Here is an 18,980-nt window from a genome sequence, read left to right as displayed (position 1 = left end):
CAAAAGGCCAAGTTCTCTTCAAAAGATTTTATTTCAAAATAAAGCAAAATTTCCACCCACATAATGTTTCCAAAGGGGGGGGGGGGACAAAAAAAGAGTGTTTTGCCTCCTTCTACTCTTCAAAGAGAGCATGGCAGTGCAAATATCTCTAAAATGCCTCTGTTTAGTTCTCAGAAGCTAAGTCCAGTCATTGAAAATGCTTCTCCATTTTCAGCTGACGTGAGGCTTGTTAGGAAACCTCTGTAACAGCTTATTCAGTTTCCTGGGGGGTAAACTCCCCAACTGTCCCAGATCCTCCTGGATTGATCTCATTTTTCGGGCTGCCTGAAAACACAGAACAAAAATTAAAATGACAGCTCTGAAGTTGGCCCTGACCTAAACTAACAGTTCTCACACAAGCCAAATTACACTAAGGTGTTAACCAGCCTGGAGATCTGTGTCATCTTCCCAGTTCCCTTTCATTCATAGGACTTGGGATCCATGAATGATTGTAAAATCTGAATTATACAATTTAGTATACAATTGCCAGCCGGCAATTTAGTCTGGAAACCAAACAACCTGTCCTTTACTGTCTTTAAACAATAATGTCTATTTGAAAAGCAATTTAAATTTTAACAAGTGGCTTTCCCATGCATGTCTTCGCTTGATTAAAAAAAATTCTGTAAAACGAGTATTAATTATTAACCTCATTTTGCACCCGGTGAAGCTGAAAGCAATGAAACAAATCACTCAGCATCACAGCGATTTCAAAACAGTAACCTTTCCCACTCTGGCGTGACTCAAGTAGCTTCTAAAAATCTCCTCTCCCTTTCAGAATGAGAGAGACTTTCCTATCACCAAGCAAGAACAGGAAGAACCGCTACTGAATGCCCCCTATTTTCCTCCCAAAAGGGCACCCCAGAAGCCTCCTGTCACCTCAGCCCTCGAAGCACAATCGAAGAAGTCGCGGATCTCTTTTTTGCACGCTTCGTCGCGGAATTCATTCTGCTTCCAGCAAGCCATCATTATCGACATCTCCGTGATACAGGTCGCCTCTGGAGGGGCAGAACGGGAGGATCCTCAGTCACAAAGAAACCCTTACTTTCCGACCCTCCCACCCAGTAGTCTTCGGCACTATTCCAGCTTCCGCTCTGGGGCCTCCAAGGCTCAGACGACTCACCGCCCTTCTCCCGGCGCCGTTCCCCGACATGGTCAGCTAGGATGAGGGGCTTATTGGGCTTCAGTATAGGCTTCCGCGGATTCCCAAGCCGTGCTAGCCGACCCCGGAGGCTTGGCGTCGCCATTGCGCACGGAGCTCCCGGCAGGCTCTGCGGCACCGTGCGTGACCCTGCGTGACCCCTACGAGCCCGAAGAGGCTCGGCTGCAACCCACCCACCTCCCGCCCCAGGATGCTCTTCTTTCTTTTCTTGGCGGTGTCGCCTTGATTCCGGTTTCGGACCCTGGCTGGTGTAGACATGTGCAGGTTAGGAGGAGAATCTCTGGGGCTGTTTTGTGGGTCCACGCTGACTTTTGTGAGCTCTGGGCCCTGAAGTCTTGGGCAGTACTGGGCCAGGAACACCCAGGTAAGAGCTCAAGTTTCGGGTGGTAAAGTCTGCATTAGAGAGTGATTGACATAGGCAAGGACAGAGAGGATGGGAGCGGATCAAAATGTGAGACTTAAAGATGCTAACTAGGGGATGATTTAATTTTAATAAACCTTAAAGAACTGTTGGTTTTGATTACTTTTACAGCCACTTCGAAGCCGCGAAGAAAAATAGGTTCATTTATTTGAACAGCTGCTGCTGCTTAAGGAATCGTTTTTGTACGAGACAGGCCTACTAAAAGGGCTGACAAAAGAATTAAACAATCTTGCTGAGAGGAAATGATTCAGTATGTGACTCCTGAAGGAATCCAAGAAGGAACAGCGAACATCTTGAAAGCAGGATGGACGGCTGGGGATGGAAAGCCATCAACAGACTGTTCCTGTCCTTGGTGCCTGAGAGGCGCATAAAGATTACCTGGGTCTCTGTCCTTGAGGCAGAAAAACAGGGATACAAAAATATTGAATGTTAACTGCACAGGATTATCATTGAAGGCCACCTGGCCTGCTATGCTCATGTAAACACGTACAAGCAAGTCTCAAAAAGTATAATAAAGCAGACTTAAGATCAGTTTGGGCACCTTCACCTCGTGGGGGTGTTGGTGCCCTGATCCCCGCTGTAACTTCCTTGAGTATTTATCATTCTTTCGCCACTGTGGCGCTTTGGGGAACCTGTACTGTCGAGCTGAACTCGACAAGTGGCACCCCAACAGGGACCTTAAAGGGAAATCAGCTTTAGAAAGCTTCTCCTTAGGAGGCAAGGAACTCGGGGAATTCTGACTGAAGAGGTGGAAGTGGAAAGTACCTGGTGAGTACACCCCGTGGATAATTCAATCAGGGTAACAATGGGGCATGGGTTGCCATTTCCTTTTCCAGAGGATCTTCCCGACCTAGGGATCAAACCCTGATCTCCCGCATTGTAGGCAGACACTTTACCGTCTGAGCCGCAAGGGAAGCCCTAAGCATACCAAGTATATGCAAGTCTTAAAAGACTTTGTTGAAAAGCTCGGGAGTGCAAGTTTCTCATTCTGCTTTAAAAGACTTTCTTTCTGCTATTGGAAAACATTGCTATTGACTTGATCCAGATAGAGGGACTTTAAGGTATAAAGAATAGCAAGAAGTTATGCGTTGCCTACGCAGAGCTTATCATAGTGGGGAATGTAGTCCTTTGTCTGGTCACTGGGGAATCTTATTAGCACTGCGCTAGGACCTTTACATTCAGAAGCCTCCGATTCTGAAAATTCTGTAGAGACAACACATGAACAGTCAGAGAATGAATCTCGTTTATATGAGAAGAGTGATTCTGAAGGGGAAAAAGCACCTCTGCACCCCAAACGAAAACAGCGAAAGAAAATCGTATGGGAGTAATGATTCTTCCCATGGTTAATGTGGCTCATCCTTCAGCACCCTTAATGGAGCCACCCCCTTTAGATCCGGAGACTCCGTGGGATGATGGCATTTTGAAACCTCCTCTGACAGTGCCCAACCATATTTCTCCCTTTCAAAGGGTAATTAGACAGGCACAACTACAAGGGGGTGAAGATGCCCTAGCCCTCCCTGTGGTAGTCACTCAGGTTTCCCCTGGTCCACAGGATCCACGAGGTGCTACTACTAATGATTATCATCCTCTTCCTTTTAAGACAGTCAAAGAGATAAAACAAGCATGTACACAATATGGTACTAACTCTTCATATACTATGGGTTTAATTCAAGGACTTTCTCAAGCTGAAAGGCTGATCCCTTTTGACTGAGGTATGGTTGCAAGAACTTGTTTTTCATCCTCTGAATTTTTACAGTTTAAAACCTGGTGGCAAGATGGAACAAATCAACAAGCTCATTAAAAATGCTGCTTCAAATCCACCTATTAACATTTCCTTGCAACAGCTGATGGGGTCAGCAGGATATTTTGGAATACAGCCTCAGATACAATTTGATGAGCAGGTCCTCTCCCAAGTACGATTTGTATGTTTAAGAGCTTGGGAAAAGCTTAATCCTCCTGGGCATACTACTCCATCATTTACACAAGTTAGACAGTCTAATGGAGACCCTTATGTTGACTTGATAGCCAGACTTTGAAAACATTTAATGAGCACGGTATCTCAGCCTAATCTAAGGAACATGCTTTTACAGCTGTTGGCTTATGACACTGCTAACTCTGAATGCCAAAAGTCTCTCCAACCTTTAAAAGCTTGGGGGTGGGGGGGGGGGGGCGGGAAGCTCGGGGGAAAAAACAAAAAAAAAAAAGGAAGAAAGAAAAAAAAGCTCAGGGAAGCAACTTGGAAGATTATATAAAGGCGTGTCATGATATTGGATCAGAACCCTATAAGATGCAGTTATTGGCATAGGCCCTTTCAAAAGGAAAAAAGGACAATAAAATTAAATGTCATGGATGCGGAAAACTGGGACAAATGAAAAAAGATTGTAAAATAAAAAATAATAATGATCGAAAAGGGGAAGCTAAAGCCCCTGGATTATGTTCTAAATGTCAAAAAGGAAATCATTGGGCTAATCCATGCCATTCCAAATTTCATAAAGACAGGAATCCTCTGTTGGGAAATGCCTTTCGGGGCAGAGCTGGGGGCTCCCAAAACAATCCGAGCTTATGGAATGCAGTCCCATTCACATATCCTACCCAAATATTAGAAAACAATCAATCTATGATTTACTCCCAGCAACCTCGGGCAGTGCAGCAGTAGATAGTCCTGCCCTAGATAATCAGTTATTGATGCCATCTATGGGAATATGTAAAATCCCTACAGGAATATGGGGTCCTCTTCCAAAAAAATACTGTTGGGCTTATGATTGGTAGAAGTAGTCTAACTATAAAGGGCATTCAAGTACAAATTGGAATCATTGAAGATTTTGAAGGGGAAATTCATGTTATGATGAGTGCTAATATTCCATATCAAATAAATAAGGGAGACCGAATTACATAACTCCCTTCTCTTGCCTTACATAAAGATTAATAATTCCCCTAGGAAAAGAGAAGGAGGATTTGGAAGTACGGGAAAACAAGTATATTGGCAGACCTGTGTTACTGATGAGAGACGAAAACTAGATATAGAAATAATGGAAAAGAGATTTTCTGGGCTCATGGATACAGGAGCTGATGTTTCAAAATAGCTATAAAACATTGACCTCATTCCTGGCCATTAAAATCAGTTCCTACTGTTATAACAGGAATAGGGACTATGAATAATATTTCTCAAAGCTCTCAAACTATGCTCTGTAAAGGCCCAGAACAACAAACTGCCACTTTGCAACCTCTGGTTGCAGATATTCCAATCAATTTTGGGGGACGAGATTTATTAATGCAATGGGGAGCGTATGTAACCATACCCACTCTATCCCCAGAAGCTAAACAAATTATGTCCAGTATGGGATATAACCATTTCCAAAATCCAAATTTATCCTAGTGGCCACTGCTTCAAAAAAGACTGTGTTAAAACTGACTTGCCTTTCAGAAAAACCCATTTAGATGGAGCAGTGGCCCTTAACTAGAGAAAAATTGGAAGCATTATAGGAGCTAATAGTAGAACATAAAGACCAAGGACATATAATTGAATGTACTAGCCCCTGGAACTTCCCAGTTTTTGTTATAAAAAAGAAATCAGGTAAATGGAGAATATTAACAGACCTAAGAAAAATTAATGCTGTAATGGAACCCATGGGAACCTTATAGCCAGGTATTCTCTTACCATCTATGATTCCTAAAAAATGACATCTTACAATAATAGACTTAAAAGATTGGTTTTTTTACTGTTTCTTTAGATTCTTCTGATGCTCCTAATTTTGCTTTTACTGTCTAGTGTTAATACTAGTCAGAGATATCAATGGACTGTTTTACCTCAAGGAATGATGAACAGTCCTCAGTTCAGTTCAGTTCAGTCCCTTTGCGACCCTGTGAATTGCAGCACGCCAGGCCTCCCTGTCCATCACCAACTCACGTCCATCGAGTCAGTGATGCCATCCAGCCATCTCATCCTCTGTTGTCCCCTTCTCCTCCTGCCTCCAATCCCTCCCAGCATCAGAGTCTTTTCCAGTGAGTCAACTCTTTGCATGAAGTGGCCAAAGTACTGGAGTTTCAGCTTTAGCATTATTCCTTCCAAAGAAATCCCAGGGCTGATCTCCTTCAGAATGGACTGGTTGGACCTCCTTGCAGTCCAAGGGACTCTCAAGAGTCTTCTCCAGCACCACAGTTCAAAAGCATCAATTCTTTGGTGCTCAGCTTTCTTCATAGTCCAACTCTCACATCCATACATGACTACTGGAAAAACCACAGCCTTAACTAGACGGACCTTTGTTGGCAAAGTGTTGTCTCTGCTTTTCAATATGCTATCTAGGTTGATCATAACTTTCCTTCCAAGGAGTAAGCGTCTTTTAATTTCATGGCTGCAGTCACCATCTGCAGTGATTTTGGAGCCCAAAAAATAAAGTCTGACACTGTTTCCACTGTTCCCCCATCTATTTCCCATGAAGGGATGGAACTAGATGCCATAATCTTCGTTTTCTGAATGTTGAGCTTTAAGCCAACTTTTTCACTCTCCTCTTTCACTTTCATCAGGAGGCCTTTTAGTTCCTCTTCACTTTCTGCCATAAGGGTGGTGTCATCTGCATATCTGAGGTTATTGATATTTCTCCCGGCAATCTTGATTCCAGCTTGTGCTTCTTCCAGTCCAGCGTTTCTCATGATGTACTCTGCACAGAAGTTAAATAAGCAGGGTGACAATATACAGCCTTGATGTGCTCCTTTTCCTATTTGGAACCAGTCTGTTGTTCCATGTCCAGTTCTAACTGTTGCTTCCTGACCTGCATATATGTTTCTCAAGAGGCAGGTCAGGTGGTCTGATATTCCCATCTCTTTCAGAATTTTCTACAGTTTATTGTGATCCACACAGTCAAAGGCTTTGGAATAGTCAATCGAGCAGAAATAGATGTTTTTCTGGAACTCTCTTGCTTTTTTGATGATCCAGAGGATGTTGGCAACTTGATCTCTGGTTCCTCTGCCTTTTCTAAAACCAGCTTGAACATCTGAAAGTTCACTGTTCATGTATTGCTGAAGCCTGGCTTGGAGAATTTTGAGCATTACTTTGCTAGCGTGTGAGATGAGTGCAATTGTGCGGTAGTTTGAACATTCTTTGGCATTGCCTTTCTTTGGGATCGGAATGAAAACTGACCTTTTCCAGTCCTGTGGCCACTGCTGAGTTTTCCAAATTCGCTGGCATATTGAGTGCAGCACTTTCACAGCATCATCTTTCAGGATTTGAAACAGCTCAACTGGAATTCCATCACCTCCACTAGCTTTGTTCGTAGTGATGCTTTCTAAGGCCGACTTGACTTCACATTCCAGGATGTCTGGCTCTAGGTCAGTGATCATACCATTGTGATTATCTTGGTCTTGAAGATCTTTTTTGTACAGTTCTTCTGTGTATTCTTGCCACCTCTTCTTAATATCTTCTGCTTCTGAACAGTCCTACCTTATGTCAAATTCTTATTAATCAGCCCTTATCTATCATTAGACAAAAATATCCCCAAGCTTTTGTTATACATTATATGGATGATATTTTATTGACTCATCCAGATAATCAGTTATTGCACCATATATTTTTAGACACTCAAAATATATTGAAAGAATTTGGCTTAATAATTGCCCCGGATAAAATACAGAAAATAATTATTTGGGATACATTCTTAATTGTCATACAGTATCCTCTCAAAAGATACAAATTAGAACTGATTACCTTGATACTCTGAACGACTTGCAAAAATTATTAGGAGATATTAATTGGTTATGACCTACACTGGGTATCCCTAATTATGCTTTGACAAATTTATTTAATAAATTTTATTTAATACTCTAGAAGGAGATACAGATCTCAACAGTCCATGAACACTTACAGCTTAAGCCAATCGAGAATTACAAGAAATGAATCAAAACATACAAGAAAAACAGTTATCTTGAATTGATATTCAACAGCCTTTAACTGCTTTAATTATGCCTAAACCTCATTCCCCTACAGGAATAATATGGCAAAATGAATTTATCAGAATTTATAATTAGAATGGGTATTTTAACCCCATAAACAAACGAAATGACTACCTATGTAGACCTTATTAGTAAATTGATTTTTAAATTGAGGACTCTTATTCAACAAGTTTCAGGATATGATCCCAAATATATAGTAGTTCCTTTAGCTAAAGATCAGATAGAATGACTTTTTCCACAAAGCGTGGAATGGCAGATAGCATTATCTGATTTTATTGGTACAATTGATTATCATTATCCATCTTCTAAATTAATTAATTTTCTTAAAAAACATGTTTTTTACATTGCCTAGAATAACTAAAACAAAACCTATCAAGTGTGCTCCTATCTTTTTTACAGATGCAAATATAGAATGTAAAGCTGGATATTATGGTCCAACCACCAAAATTTGGCAATCATCATATTCATCAATACAACAAGCTTAACTAGATGCCATAATTACTGTCCTATCAGACATTAATAATACCCATTAATAGTATCTCAGATTCTCAATATGCTGTTAAGGTAACTTTCCAGATAGAAACTATTCATATTCCTGTCTTGGACTTTCCCATTCATCAATTATTTTTGAAATTACAAGATATAGTTAGGAATTGACAATTTCCATTTCATATTACTCATATCTGCTCTCATTCTCAATTACCAGAACCTTTATCAGAAGGTAATGACCAGATTGGTGTTAAATTAACTACATTCCTTACTCCCACTCAGTTTCATGATTTAACTTACATTAATGTCAGAGGATTACAACACTGATTTCAGTTACCTGACAACAAGCTAAAAATATTGTTTTTCAATGCCCTACCTGTCAAACTTCTACAGTAGTGCCCATGAATCAGGAAGGCATAAATCCCTGTGAATTATATCCTAATGACTTATGGCAAACTGATGTTACTCATATGCCCTGTTTGGTAATTAAGGTTTAATACATGTTTCCATTGACACATATTCTGGAATGATTTTTGCTTCAGTTAATAACGGAGAGTCAACTGCTCAATGTATCCCTCACTTAAGACAAGCTTTTGCCTATATGGGCCTACCAGAAACTATAAAAACTGACAACGGGCCTTCTTATAAAAGTCATATCTTTCAAAAATTTTTAGCTGACTGGTCTGTACAGACATTTCTTATAATCCTCAAGGACAAGCCATCATCAAACGTACCCACTGAACTTTAAAACTACAAAAAAAAAGGGGGAGAACAGTATGGCTTGGGACCTATTTCCCCTAAGGATAAAATAGCTCTAGCTCTTTTTACTCAAAAGTGTTTTGGACATAAGAGGACCATATGAGAAACCAGCAGCTGAGGTTCACTGGAACTTTTCACAACAGACTAAAGATACTTCCCTTAAAGTTTCTCCCTTATAAGAGGTTTGGCAAAAAATATTGTGGGAAGAGGACAGGGGACGGAAGCAGGGTGTCATGCTTAAATAAGGAAGAGGGGATGCTCTTGTCTTAATAGAGGAAAATGAACACCGATGGATCCTGAGGAGGAGAATCTGGTACTGGAAAGAAAAAAAACATGATTTGACATAGACCCACCCTCCCGACCTCGGACGCCTGCCACGCCGTACCTTACATTAGAACTTGGGCCTGCCAAGACCAAGCGAACGTGAACTGCTACAATACCCACTTGGGGTCAGATAAAGAAGTTATCACAGGACGCTGAGAGCCTAGTTCATCATCATGGCCGTCCAAAAACATCTGCCAATCTACTACTCGCTATGGTAACCCTTATCACAGTGTCGGTAAGTGTTCAAGCTGATTCCAGTCATTATTGGGCATATATTCCCGATCCTCATTTATTAAGACCCATTACATAGGAAGATTCAGTATTCCTATATTTGTCAATGAATCAGCCTGGCTTTCCTGGTCCTTATGATCAAAGCCTTCCTTTACAAAAGGAAGAAGAAGGACGATCTCTAAAAAATTATACAGTAAGAACAGACAGCACATCCATTTGTATAGGATTTGGAGAATTCTGTTTAAAGATAGGATTCCAGGGATGGCTTTCTATTGTAGAAAAGCCTGGCGAGAATAAGAACACTTTTTTCTTATTAACAGCACTTACTTTTAAAGAAAGAGAAAATTCCACCATACATTATAGTCCTCCTAATCTTCCAGGCTATGCTTTAAGAATAGGACATGGTGTGGATGGAGGACTGGATCCAGTGGAAAAATGGTAGACGGTCTGAAGGTCATCTGTTACTAAATACTCCTGAGGGACAGACTATAGATTGGGGCCCTAGACGAACCCCTAAGATTAAAGGAACAAATATCTCTAGTCCATGGATATATCATAATGACACACTTGGTACGTATGGAAATGCATCTTTGATATGGCAAGGAGAGGGATTTGCTCCCCCCATTCCTCAACTTATCCATCACCCAGTACATAATGAGATTTGGAAGACACCTATGGCTGTTATACTGAATACAACTTAAACGATCCTAAGGCAACTTTTAATTTTACTAAAAATTCTACTCCTACTATTCAGGCCTGTGTAAGATTACCTTTTGTATTTGTGTTAGGGCCAGCGATATAGAACATCTCTACTGGTCTTATAAATTGTATAAATTGTTCTTTTTATACTTGTTTAAACAATACCATTCCTTTCAGTGAATCTTGGCAAAGTATTTATGTTTTAAAAACTCAGGTATTTGGATACCAGTGGATTTACAAAGAGGCTGGCAAGAAAGCCCTACTCTTTATGCCATAGAAGAAATTATAAAAGCAACTTTTAAAAGAACAAAAAGATTTATTGGTATGTTAATAGCAGCTATTCTGGGAATTATAGCAATAACCGCCACCACAGCAGTGGCCAGAATAGCACTGCATCAGTCTGTTCAAAGTGTTCATTTTGAGCAAGAATGGCCTAAGGATGCAGACATTCTTTGGCCCACTCAACAAAAAATAGATGAAAAATTGGCTTCACAAGTGGCTGACTTACAACATTCTGTTACTTTATTAGATCAATCGGTAAGTCTACAAAAATAAGACAAAGTGTGACTGGAATCACACATCATTCTGTGTGACTGCACATAAATATAATCAAGCAGCTTTCAACTGGGATAAGGTTAAACGACATTTACTAAATCAAGGAAATATTACATTAGATATACAAGAATTACAACGTGACATTCTAGACATGTTTAATAAAAAACTTGATATGATTACTGGCTCTTCTTTGCTTAATGCTCTAGCTGATGAACTGTCTTCCTTAAATCCTCTCAAACAAACCAAATCCTGTGGTTATGACTTAAAATTAGTTGCAATGTTTTATTAATCATTCCGCTTTGTCTCTGTATAGTCTGGAGAAGAACAAGAAAGAAGCAGCAGCAACAGTTAGCCTTCTTGACTATATTCAGTTATCTACAGAAACAAAAAGGGGGAGATGTAGGAGACAGGCCTACAAAAAGGCCTGACCAAAGAGTTACACAATCTTGCTGAGAGGACATGACTCAGTATGTGACTCGTGAAGGAATCCAGGCAGGAACAGCAAACATCTTGAAAGCAGGTTGGCCACCTGGGGATGGGAAGCCATCAGCAGACTGTTCCTGTCCTTGGTGCCTGGGAGGCACACAGAGATTACCTGGGTCTCTGTCCTTGAGGCAGAAAAACAGGGATACAAAAATATTAAATGTTAGCTGCACCGGATTATCATTGAAGGCCACCTGGCCTGCTACGCTCACGTAAACACGTACAAGCAAGTCTCAAAAAGTATAATAAAGCAGACTTAAGATCAGTTCGGGCGCCTTCACCTTGTGGGGCTGTTTGTCCCCTGATCCCCACTGTAACTTTGAGTGTTTCTCATTCTTTCGCCACAGTGGCGCTTTGGGGAAATCTGTGCTGTCGAGCTGGACGTGACAGTTTTCTCATTTGTAGTGATCTCATTGGATAGGGTGAGGTTTAAGCACTTTCTCACATTCATCGTTTTATTTAATCTCGCCAATCCTGCAAAGATACTTTGCAGTATCATCTCTGTTTATACACTTGGCCCTTGGTTTGTAATGCCTAGCTTTAACTAGACTTGGTTCTAAGTGATCTTTTCTTCCCCCTGCCCCTCTGAAGTGACTTAGCTGTTTACAAAACTCAGTCCAAAGATGTACCACTGATGCTCAAGGCATTTACATACGATCTCCAAGAAATGTTTCTGGTAATAGAAGGATAACTTGGACAGCCTTACAGTTCATAAAATGATTACTTTGAGGAGCAGTGTTTATTTGGTTATGTAAATTGAGTGTGTGCTAATCACTTGTCACAGATATTTAGAATCGTCCCATTTATCTCTGCATTACTGGTTCTTTTTGTTCTGTTGAGTCTCACTTCATGTCAAAGAGGAGTTCCCTGACTTCCATCCAAACCACCATCAACATGTTTTATTTTCTTCATTGTACCTATGATAGTCTGGATTATTTTATTCATTTATTGTTTGTTTACAGCTTTAACCCCAACACACAGTTAAAATGTACACATAGTGAGAGCAGGGACCTTGTCAGTCTTGCTCAGTGCTATATCCCAGGGCCTAGAGTAGTGCCAATACATACTTGTTAAATGAACAAATGTTTGAAATATTTTTGCAAGTCTCCAACTTTACCATGTTCACCCCAGAAATAAAATCAAGCAGGAGACACTGTTTAAAAATAAGCCATTTATTAATACAAAATTAAACCTGAGATAATAGAAAATAGCAACTCTTGGGAATTATAAAGGCATCAGCCCCATGCTCCACCCCCACTCCAGCAACACAAATAAAGTTGATTCCTACTGGATACTTCTACCACTAATAACCTCAAGCCTGCTGAGGCATACAGAGCAGGCTAGGCCCCAAACCACAGAAAATTCACATTACTTGCTTTCTCTACAGAGAAAGTGAAGCCTTTAGTTGGAGAGCCATGTGGCGGCTACTGGTTCTGCTTTCCCTTGTGGAAAGGTAGCACCTGGCTTACCCTGCTCTTCTGTGAATACTTTTGTGGTAAGAGGAATAAAGAAGAAAGTCTCGGAAGCACGGACCACAAACCAGGTATGAGTCTCCATCCGCAATCATTCCTAAACAACTGGCCTGCTTTGTACATAAAAGTGCTAAGGTAATGCCAGTTGAACTGGTGTAATTAAACAGAAGTAAGAATGATTCGACATCTTGCATAACCATTGCCTACCCATTTTATTGCACATAATGAAATTTGAGTCCTAACTTTAGTTTACACTTGGGTAATACTGTATTTTGTATACAATATAAACTGGTGTCTGCATTTAAATAGCTTGCATGCTTACAAATCAGAGTCCTGAATTTGGCTTTCGTAAGAGTCTGTACTATATCAAATTTTAATGTAAGTATTTTCAAAGGTCTGTCTTGTTCTTTTCTGCCAAAGTCCATATTGTTATGAAGGGCCCTTCTTTTTCTTGGCTGTTCCTTGGAGCATGTGGGATCTTAGTTCGGGACCAGAGAACTAAGGATCAAACTTAACCCGCTGCGTTGGAAGGCAGAGTCTTAAACACTGGACTGCTAAGGAAGTCCTTGAAGGGCATTTTTTATTGAATAAAATGAAAAAGTGGTCCAGTGGTTGGGACTCTGCTCTTTCACTGCCACAGGCCCACATTCAGTCCCAGGTCAGGGAACTGAGGTCCCACAAGCTGTGTGGCACAGTCAAAAAACGAAAAGAATCACCCTGACAGTGAAATCCAGCCTAAATTTGGTTGGCTACATCTTCAAAGGCCACAGTAAGTGTGGGGCCCTAGTGGAAGCATCATATATGTATACATGAAAGTGCAAATCCAACTGCGACCCCATGAACTACACATAGTGCATGGAATTCCCCAGGCCAGAGTACTGGAGTGGGCAGCCTTTCCCTTTTCCAGGGGATTTTCCCAACCCAGGGATCAAACCCAGGTCTCCCGCATTGCAGGTGGATCCTTTACCAGCTGAGCCACAGGGAAGTCCAATATATATATGAGCGCCCCACATATATAAGTGTTTGTTGTGAGGTCTGTGGCAGCCTTTCCATTTTGTGGGATATTATATAGTTTCATGTCAGCCCAAAATTGTAAAGTCTCTGATCTTTACCCCATTCAAAGCAAGTGCCATTATGTTTTAAAATAAACACTTGATGTTAGCTTTGATGTAAATAAATAGCTAGATTTTTTAAATTTAAAAACAAACTGGTATATCACACATAGAACAGTTTAGCAGGCTGTTCAAAATATTAAAAACCCTGATAGAAACCCAAGGTTCTATTATACATAGTCTATACTGAAGTCATAAGCATCATCTTCCTCTTCAATCTTTACAACCACATATCAGTTCAGTTCAGTTGCTCAGTCGTGTCCGACTCTTTGCGACCCCATGAATTGCAGCACGCCAGGCCTCCCTGTCCATCACCAACAACTCCCGGGGTTCACTCAGACTCACATCCATCAAGTCAGTGATGCCATCCAGCCATCTCATCCTCTGTCATCCCCTCCTCCTCCTGCCCCTAATCCCTCCCAGCATCAGAGTCTTTTCCAATGAGTCAACTCTTTGCATGAGGTGGCCAAAGTACTGGAGTTTCAGCTTTAGCATCACATATGGTGGGTTAGAGGTTAAAGCATCCTCCTCGAATGCGGGAGACCCGGGTTCGATCCCTGGGTCGGGAAGATCCCCTAGAGAAGGGAATGGCACCCCACTCCAGTACTCTTGCCTGGAAAATCCCATGGAGGGAGGAGCCTGGTAGGCTACAGTCCATGGGGTCGCAAAGAGTCGGACACAACTGAGCGACTTCACTTCATAAACACACGCATACACACTAAACCAGATATATTGATAAACTATGTGATTTCTCTAGTGATAATTCATTAATACATTACAACCAGTGTAGTTCTAAGATCCAAGGTGTTCTTTCTTGTCCCACTGCCCCAGAAAAAGCAGATGATCTCCATCTCCATTAAGCTGTATGTTTAAACCACAGTAATAGAAGTGTTTGGCTATCTCCCCAAATCTAACAGCTTTTTATTTAGCCAGCCACTCATGATGGCTTAAATGTCTTGCTTCACCTCTCATCCCCTTGGGTTTAGGGCCTTGGATGGACTTCATAAAAATATGGCCTCAGTAAGTACTAAAAAGTTATGCACTGTAACAATAATAGAATGGATTAAGTTGGAATGTTTATCCCACTTAAAAGTGCCACAGAATATGAGACAGTACGAGATAATTACTAGAGCTATATTGCTGGGCTGTTTCTTCTACCATAATTTTCATGAGTTTTGGGGGGAAATGGACTTTTGTAGCATATAAAGATAATAAAGAGTTCATTAGGCAGACAGAAAAAGACCAAAGACCTATAAAAATTTGCGCTTTGATTCACATTGACCTATGTTAACCTTTTGAAATGATAACCTTTTCTGCTGTCATTGGCACCCTGAGTCTCCATCTCTAAAATAGAGCAGGATGATTCCTTAACTTGACATGATATTAGCCTCTGAATTTTTATATTCATGAGGTGAGAAGGAATTTCAGATATGCCCTAGATATGAAGCAAATCAGCAGTAAGAAAAGGGGTCCAATCTCTAGCCAGTTTAATGCAGGTGGGAATGAGTGTGGGAATGGTGGCAAGGCTACTCCATCTCCAACAGAAACTGTGGAAAACCAGGCAAAAGCCACTCAAAAAGGCTGACATGAAAGGCAAAGTGAGTGATAGAGAAAAATACAACTCCAGAGAGCCAGAACATAACCCACCAGGAGTTTTGCTTCACCACCAACATAAATAGTTTATAAAGCAAGAAATAGGAATAGAAATTAGGAAAAGGTATTGAATAATGAGTGGTTTAAAGAATACAGGAGAGGTTTTCATACTGTAAACCTGGCCCATCAGCCAAGTACTAACATATCCCAAATCACGATTGAGAGGCTGAAAGAGCTAGAAAAATAAGGAGTTCTTTAAAAATTCTGTTGATCAGCACCTTGAATCAAATGGGAGTGTTTCAGGCTTCTGGTTCCCACTGAATCAAAAACTGGATGCCTCCATCTCTCCTTGAGAAGAGGCTCTATTACCGTAGGCTGAGACCCTGGCTACACATGATTAGAATAAAATATCAGTGGATATAACTTACTCCTTGGATTCATGGTAAGACAGTGTTCATTAAGGACTTGTGCACTGGATATCCTTCATGTCCCATGGTTGAATAAGGACTTCCATCTCCTTAGCTCTGTCAAGTTAAATACTTGGCAGTTAGAGATTTTGGTTCCTTTTCATGAAGATCTCCGTTAGGTAATCCCAAAATTTCCCCTGAAGTGTCTCATTGTTGTGGATCATGGCAGTGAGAGCTTCCCCCTGGTCCAGACCTTGCCAGTAATCTTGCAGCCACATCTCCTTCCAGCTGAAACATCAAAATGAGAGTTGGATTATGGAGCCTCAGTATAGCTATGAACCTACCTTTCTCCCAGTGGCCAAAGAAATCTTCAGCAGATACAGTGGTTTCTGGTTAGGACCAACAATCTGCTCTGAGGGAAGGAAATGTGAAGTAAATCCAGTACTAATCCAAGGGACAGGCAGTGAGCCCAAAACACAAACTCATTATCCAAGCACCCCCCACCACACACACACACACACATATCCCAGTGAGTTAAATTTCCTGACTTGCCTGCTCTTGGTCTCCACATGTGGAGGGAATTAAGAGGTAGGCAGAGCAGGGGCCAAACTATGGAAACAGTAATCTTCCTAAGAAAAGCAAAGGCGTGTATTTAGATGGTTACTTTTTATATTACACCTGTTTCAGTAATCAAGAAGTGCAACCATATCCAGTGTCTAGATGAGCCATAACCTGAATGTTTCTTTTTTTAATGTTACACTTCTGATAAATCATAATATGTTCTGCACAAACTAGATACAAATTACCTGATGTAAATTACTGGATACAAATCCACTCCACTCCCAGGACCAAGCTGCGCCAGCCCTCTGCTGCCATCCACTGTCCAAGGTGATCTCTGCAGGTCATTCTAGCAGTCTCTCTCATAGTCTTTTATGGCCCCTCCCCTAACAGGTGTGGTTTGACGCAAGCGGCTTCGTTTTTCTACCCCATCTCCTATGCCGACCTCGTTTCCCAATGCCACTGCCTTCTGCTGCCTCCTTCAGTCCTCTCCTCACTTCCCTTCCAATCCACATTGGCCACAATCATTAATCATCTTTTGAAAGCATCCCTTCTATTCTGTCTAGGACAAACATAATTTATCATCTAAATCAGGGTAATTTTAAGAGTCAAAGGAGATGCTGTTAATAGCTACACCAAGTTAACAAGTATAAACCCTGATTACTGCAGGCAAACCTCCCTGGAAACACTAATGTATTTCTCATCCACAGCCCCACCATGTTGAAGATGCTCAATAAACAGCTGAATTGATTTTCAGGACAGTCCAGCTCCAGGACCTGGTATTCAGAATATGTATAACCTGGCCCAACTTTGTCCCTCATCACTTCCCTAAACAGGCCCTCTGCTCTAGTTGAAGCTTTTTTTGAATCACTACTACAAACACTGTTTATACAAGCTGATTTTTGTATGTTGTTGCCCTCAATTACCTCTCACATTTTCTACTGCTCTTTCGCAATTTGTCTTCTCTTAGACTCTTGATACCTTAAAGGCATAGTGACCTCATGTCATAATTTCCTTATACAACATCCCCTCAGCACCCAGGGCTAGTTTATTGCCTGCAGGAAGTAAGTCTGTAAATCATTTGATTTGACAGCCCCAGGGGACCCCAGCTATCCTTACCTGTCATTCTCAGGAATCTCTTCCACACTGCCAAAGCCAGGTGTGGGCACTGGGCAGTCCATGTGTGAGGGCTGGGCAATATGAGGCTCAGGGACCGGGATGCTCCCAGGAGAGGCTGCGTGGGCCTTCTCGGCGTCCAGCCGCGCCAGTTCGTGGTCACAGACAAAACACTCGAAGCCGTTAAGGTAGTTAGGTAGTAAGGGGTCATTCACTCCCCATTCGCGCTGCTTCAAACTATCCAGAAGGAACTGGTTCGTGACGCCCCCAGGCTGCTTGTATGCCAAGTATTTCATATATTCTTCATCATTTTTGTCCAGGAAGTCAATAAACTCTGCCAGCTTCTGCGGCGACTCAAAGTCGTCAATGAGGATGATGGAGTGGTTGTTCGGCATCCAGTCCCGCACAGAGGGAGAGCCGCGGTACACGGGCACAGCACCGAGGTGCATGGGGCGCCACAATTTTTCTGTCATGTAGTCGTCGCAGATGGCATTTTCGAGAGCCAAATGGAATTTATAGCGGGACAAGAAGGCCAAGAGCTCTGGATCCTCGGTGGTGGCTGTGGCTGTGTCCCGTAACCGCGGCGCGGGCAGCTCCCGATTCTGCAGGCACTTCCCATAGGAGTCCACCTGAGAGGGGTAGAGCACGGCCGTCAAGAGGGCACGGCACGTCGGCCAGGACACCACGGGTCCCGGTCTCAGCCCCACGCGCCACCCTCCCCTCCCGCTCCGCCCGGCCCTCACCCACCGGAATGTAGCGCATGAGCTCGCGCACGTAGCGGTCTCGGTCCGCAGGCACGTCGCAGTGGGACTGCAGATAGAGCAGCGGCGCATAGCCGCGGCGGCGCCACTCTGCGCGCTCCTCGAGCGGAGGTGCCGCGCGGCGCAGGTAAGCGATCCCCGGCAGCCACTGCAGCGGCAGCGGGTAGTCCGAGTAGCGACTGAAGGTGGCGGTAAGATTGAAGAGGCGGATGCCCGGACCGTGGCTCAGCAAGAAGTTGTTGAGGGGCGACTCCTCGTGCAGAAGCGCCCAGCTCTGGTGCGCCAGGCGCGGAAGCGGCGCCTCGGACGCGCGGAAGTCGGTGCCGTAGAAGAGCAGCGCGCGCGTCCGTGAGTCTCTCCGCACCCGTCGGTCCCGGGACGCCACGCACGCCCCGCGCGAGCACTCGATGCGCTCCGAGTCGCCCGGGAAGTGAGGAAACAGCCCCGGGCTCCACCACAGCAGCACCGGCAAGTCCACCGCCTCCTCCCTCCCGGGCCGCTGGGCCCCCGGACTGCGAGCCACCCCCACTGCGCCCAGCGCCGATGGAGGCCGGAAAACCGCGCCATCCCACGGCTCCGCCCACTCCGCCTCCCCGCCGGTCTTCCCCTCCGCCGCGAGTCCTGGGCCTCTGGTCGCACAGACCCCAAGCACTCCCAGGACAGCAAGCACACACCCCGTGCGGCCGGCCCCCATGTCTACTCTGGCGGCCGACGCCCGCAGCACCGGTCCCCCCCTGGCTCCGAGTAGCGATGGGACGAGGTCCTACGCCACAGGGGCATGTGGCGCATGCGCGGCTTAGCGGCCAGCTCAGCCGGCCACTTCCCGAGAGCCGCTAGTCCTGGCAGGAAGGACTGG

General features: G+C 43.2%; 2 protein-coding genes and 1 long non-coding RNA gene across 3 annotated transcripts; 1 reads left to right on the top strand and 2 right to left on the bottom strand.

The window, feature by feature from the left end:
* Positions 1-12: 12 nt before the first annotated feature.
* CHCHD1 (coiled-coil-helix-coiled-coil-helix domain containing 1) lies at positions 13-1,309 on the bottom strand. The gene is made up of 3 exons (XM_004021478.4): positions 1,160-1,309; positions 916-1,034; positions 13-324 (listed from the first exon to the last, which is right to left on the bottom strand). Exons 1-3 carry the CDS (start codon positions 1,281-1,283, stop codon positions 211-213), a joined length of 357 nt encoding a protein of 118 aa, XP_004021527.1. The 5' UTR covers positions 1,284-1,309; the 3' UTR covers positions 13-210.
* Positions 1,310-1,331: 22 nt separating this feature from the next.
* LOC105604994 (uncharacterized) lies at positions 1,332-10,798 on the top strand. Its single transcript, XR_001024596.4, has 3 exons — positions 1,332-1,562; positions 1,731-2,387; positions 9,087-10,798. It is a non-coding gene; the product is annotated as an uncharacterized LOC105604994 (long non-coding RNA).
* Positions 10,799-12,261: 1,463 nt separating this feature from the next.
* Positions 12,262-18,889, bottom strand: FUT11 (fucosyltransferase 11). Its single transcript, XM_015104450.4, has 3 exons — positions 18,111-18,889; positions 17,367-17,992; positions 12,262-15,977 (listed from the first exon to the last, which is right to left on the bottom strand). Exons 1-3 carry the CDS (start codon positions 18,816-18,818, stop codon positions 15,830-15,832), a joined length of 1,482 nt encoding a protein of 493 aa, XP_014959936.2. The 5' UTR covers positions 18,819-18,889; the 3' UTR covers positions 12,262-15,829.
* Positions 18,890-18,980: the final 91 nt, after the last annotated feature.

This window comes from Ovis aries, chromosome 25 (genome assembly GCF_016772045.2).
Source record: "Ovis aries strain OAR_USU_Benz2616 breed Rambouillet chromosome 25, ARS-UI_Ramb_v3.0, whole genome shotgun sequence".
NCBI classification, from domain to species: domain Eukaryota; kingdom Metazoa; phylum Chordata; class Mammalia; order Artiodactyla; family Bovidae; genus Ovis; species Ovis aries.
This window is presented reverse-complemented; position numbering and strand designations above follow the sequence as displayed.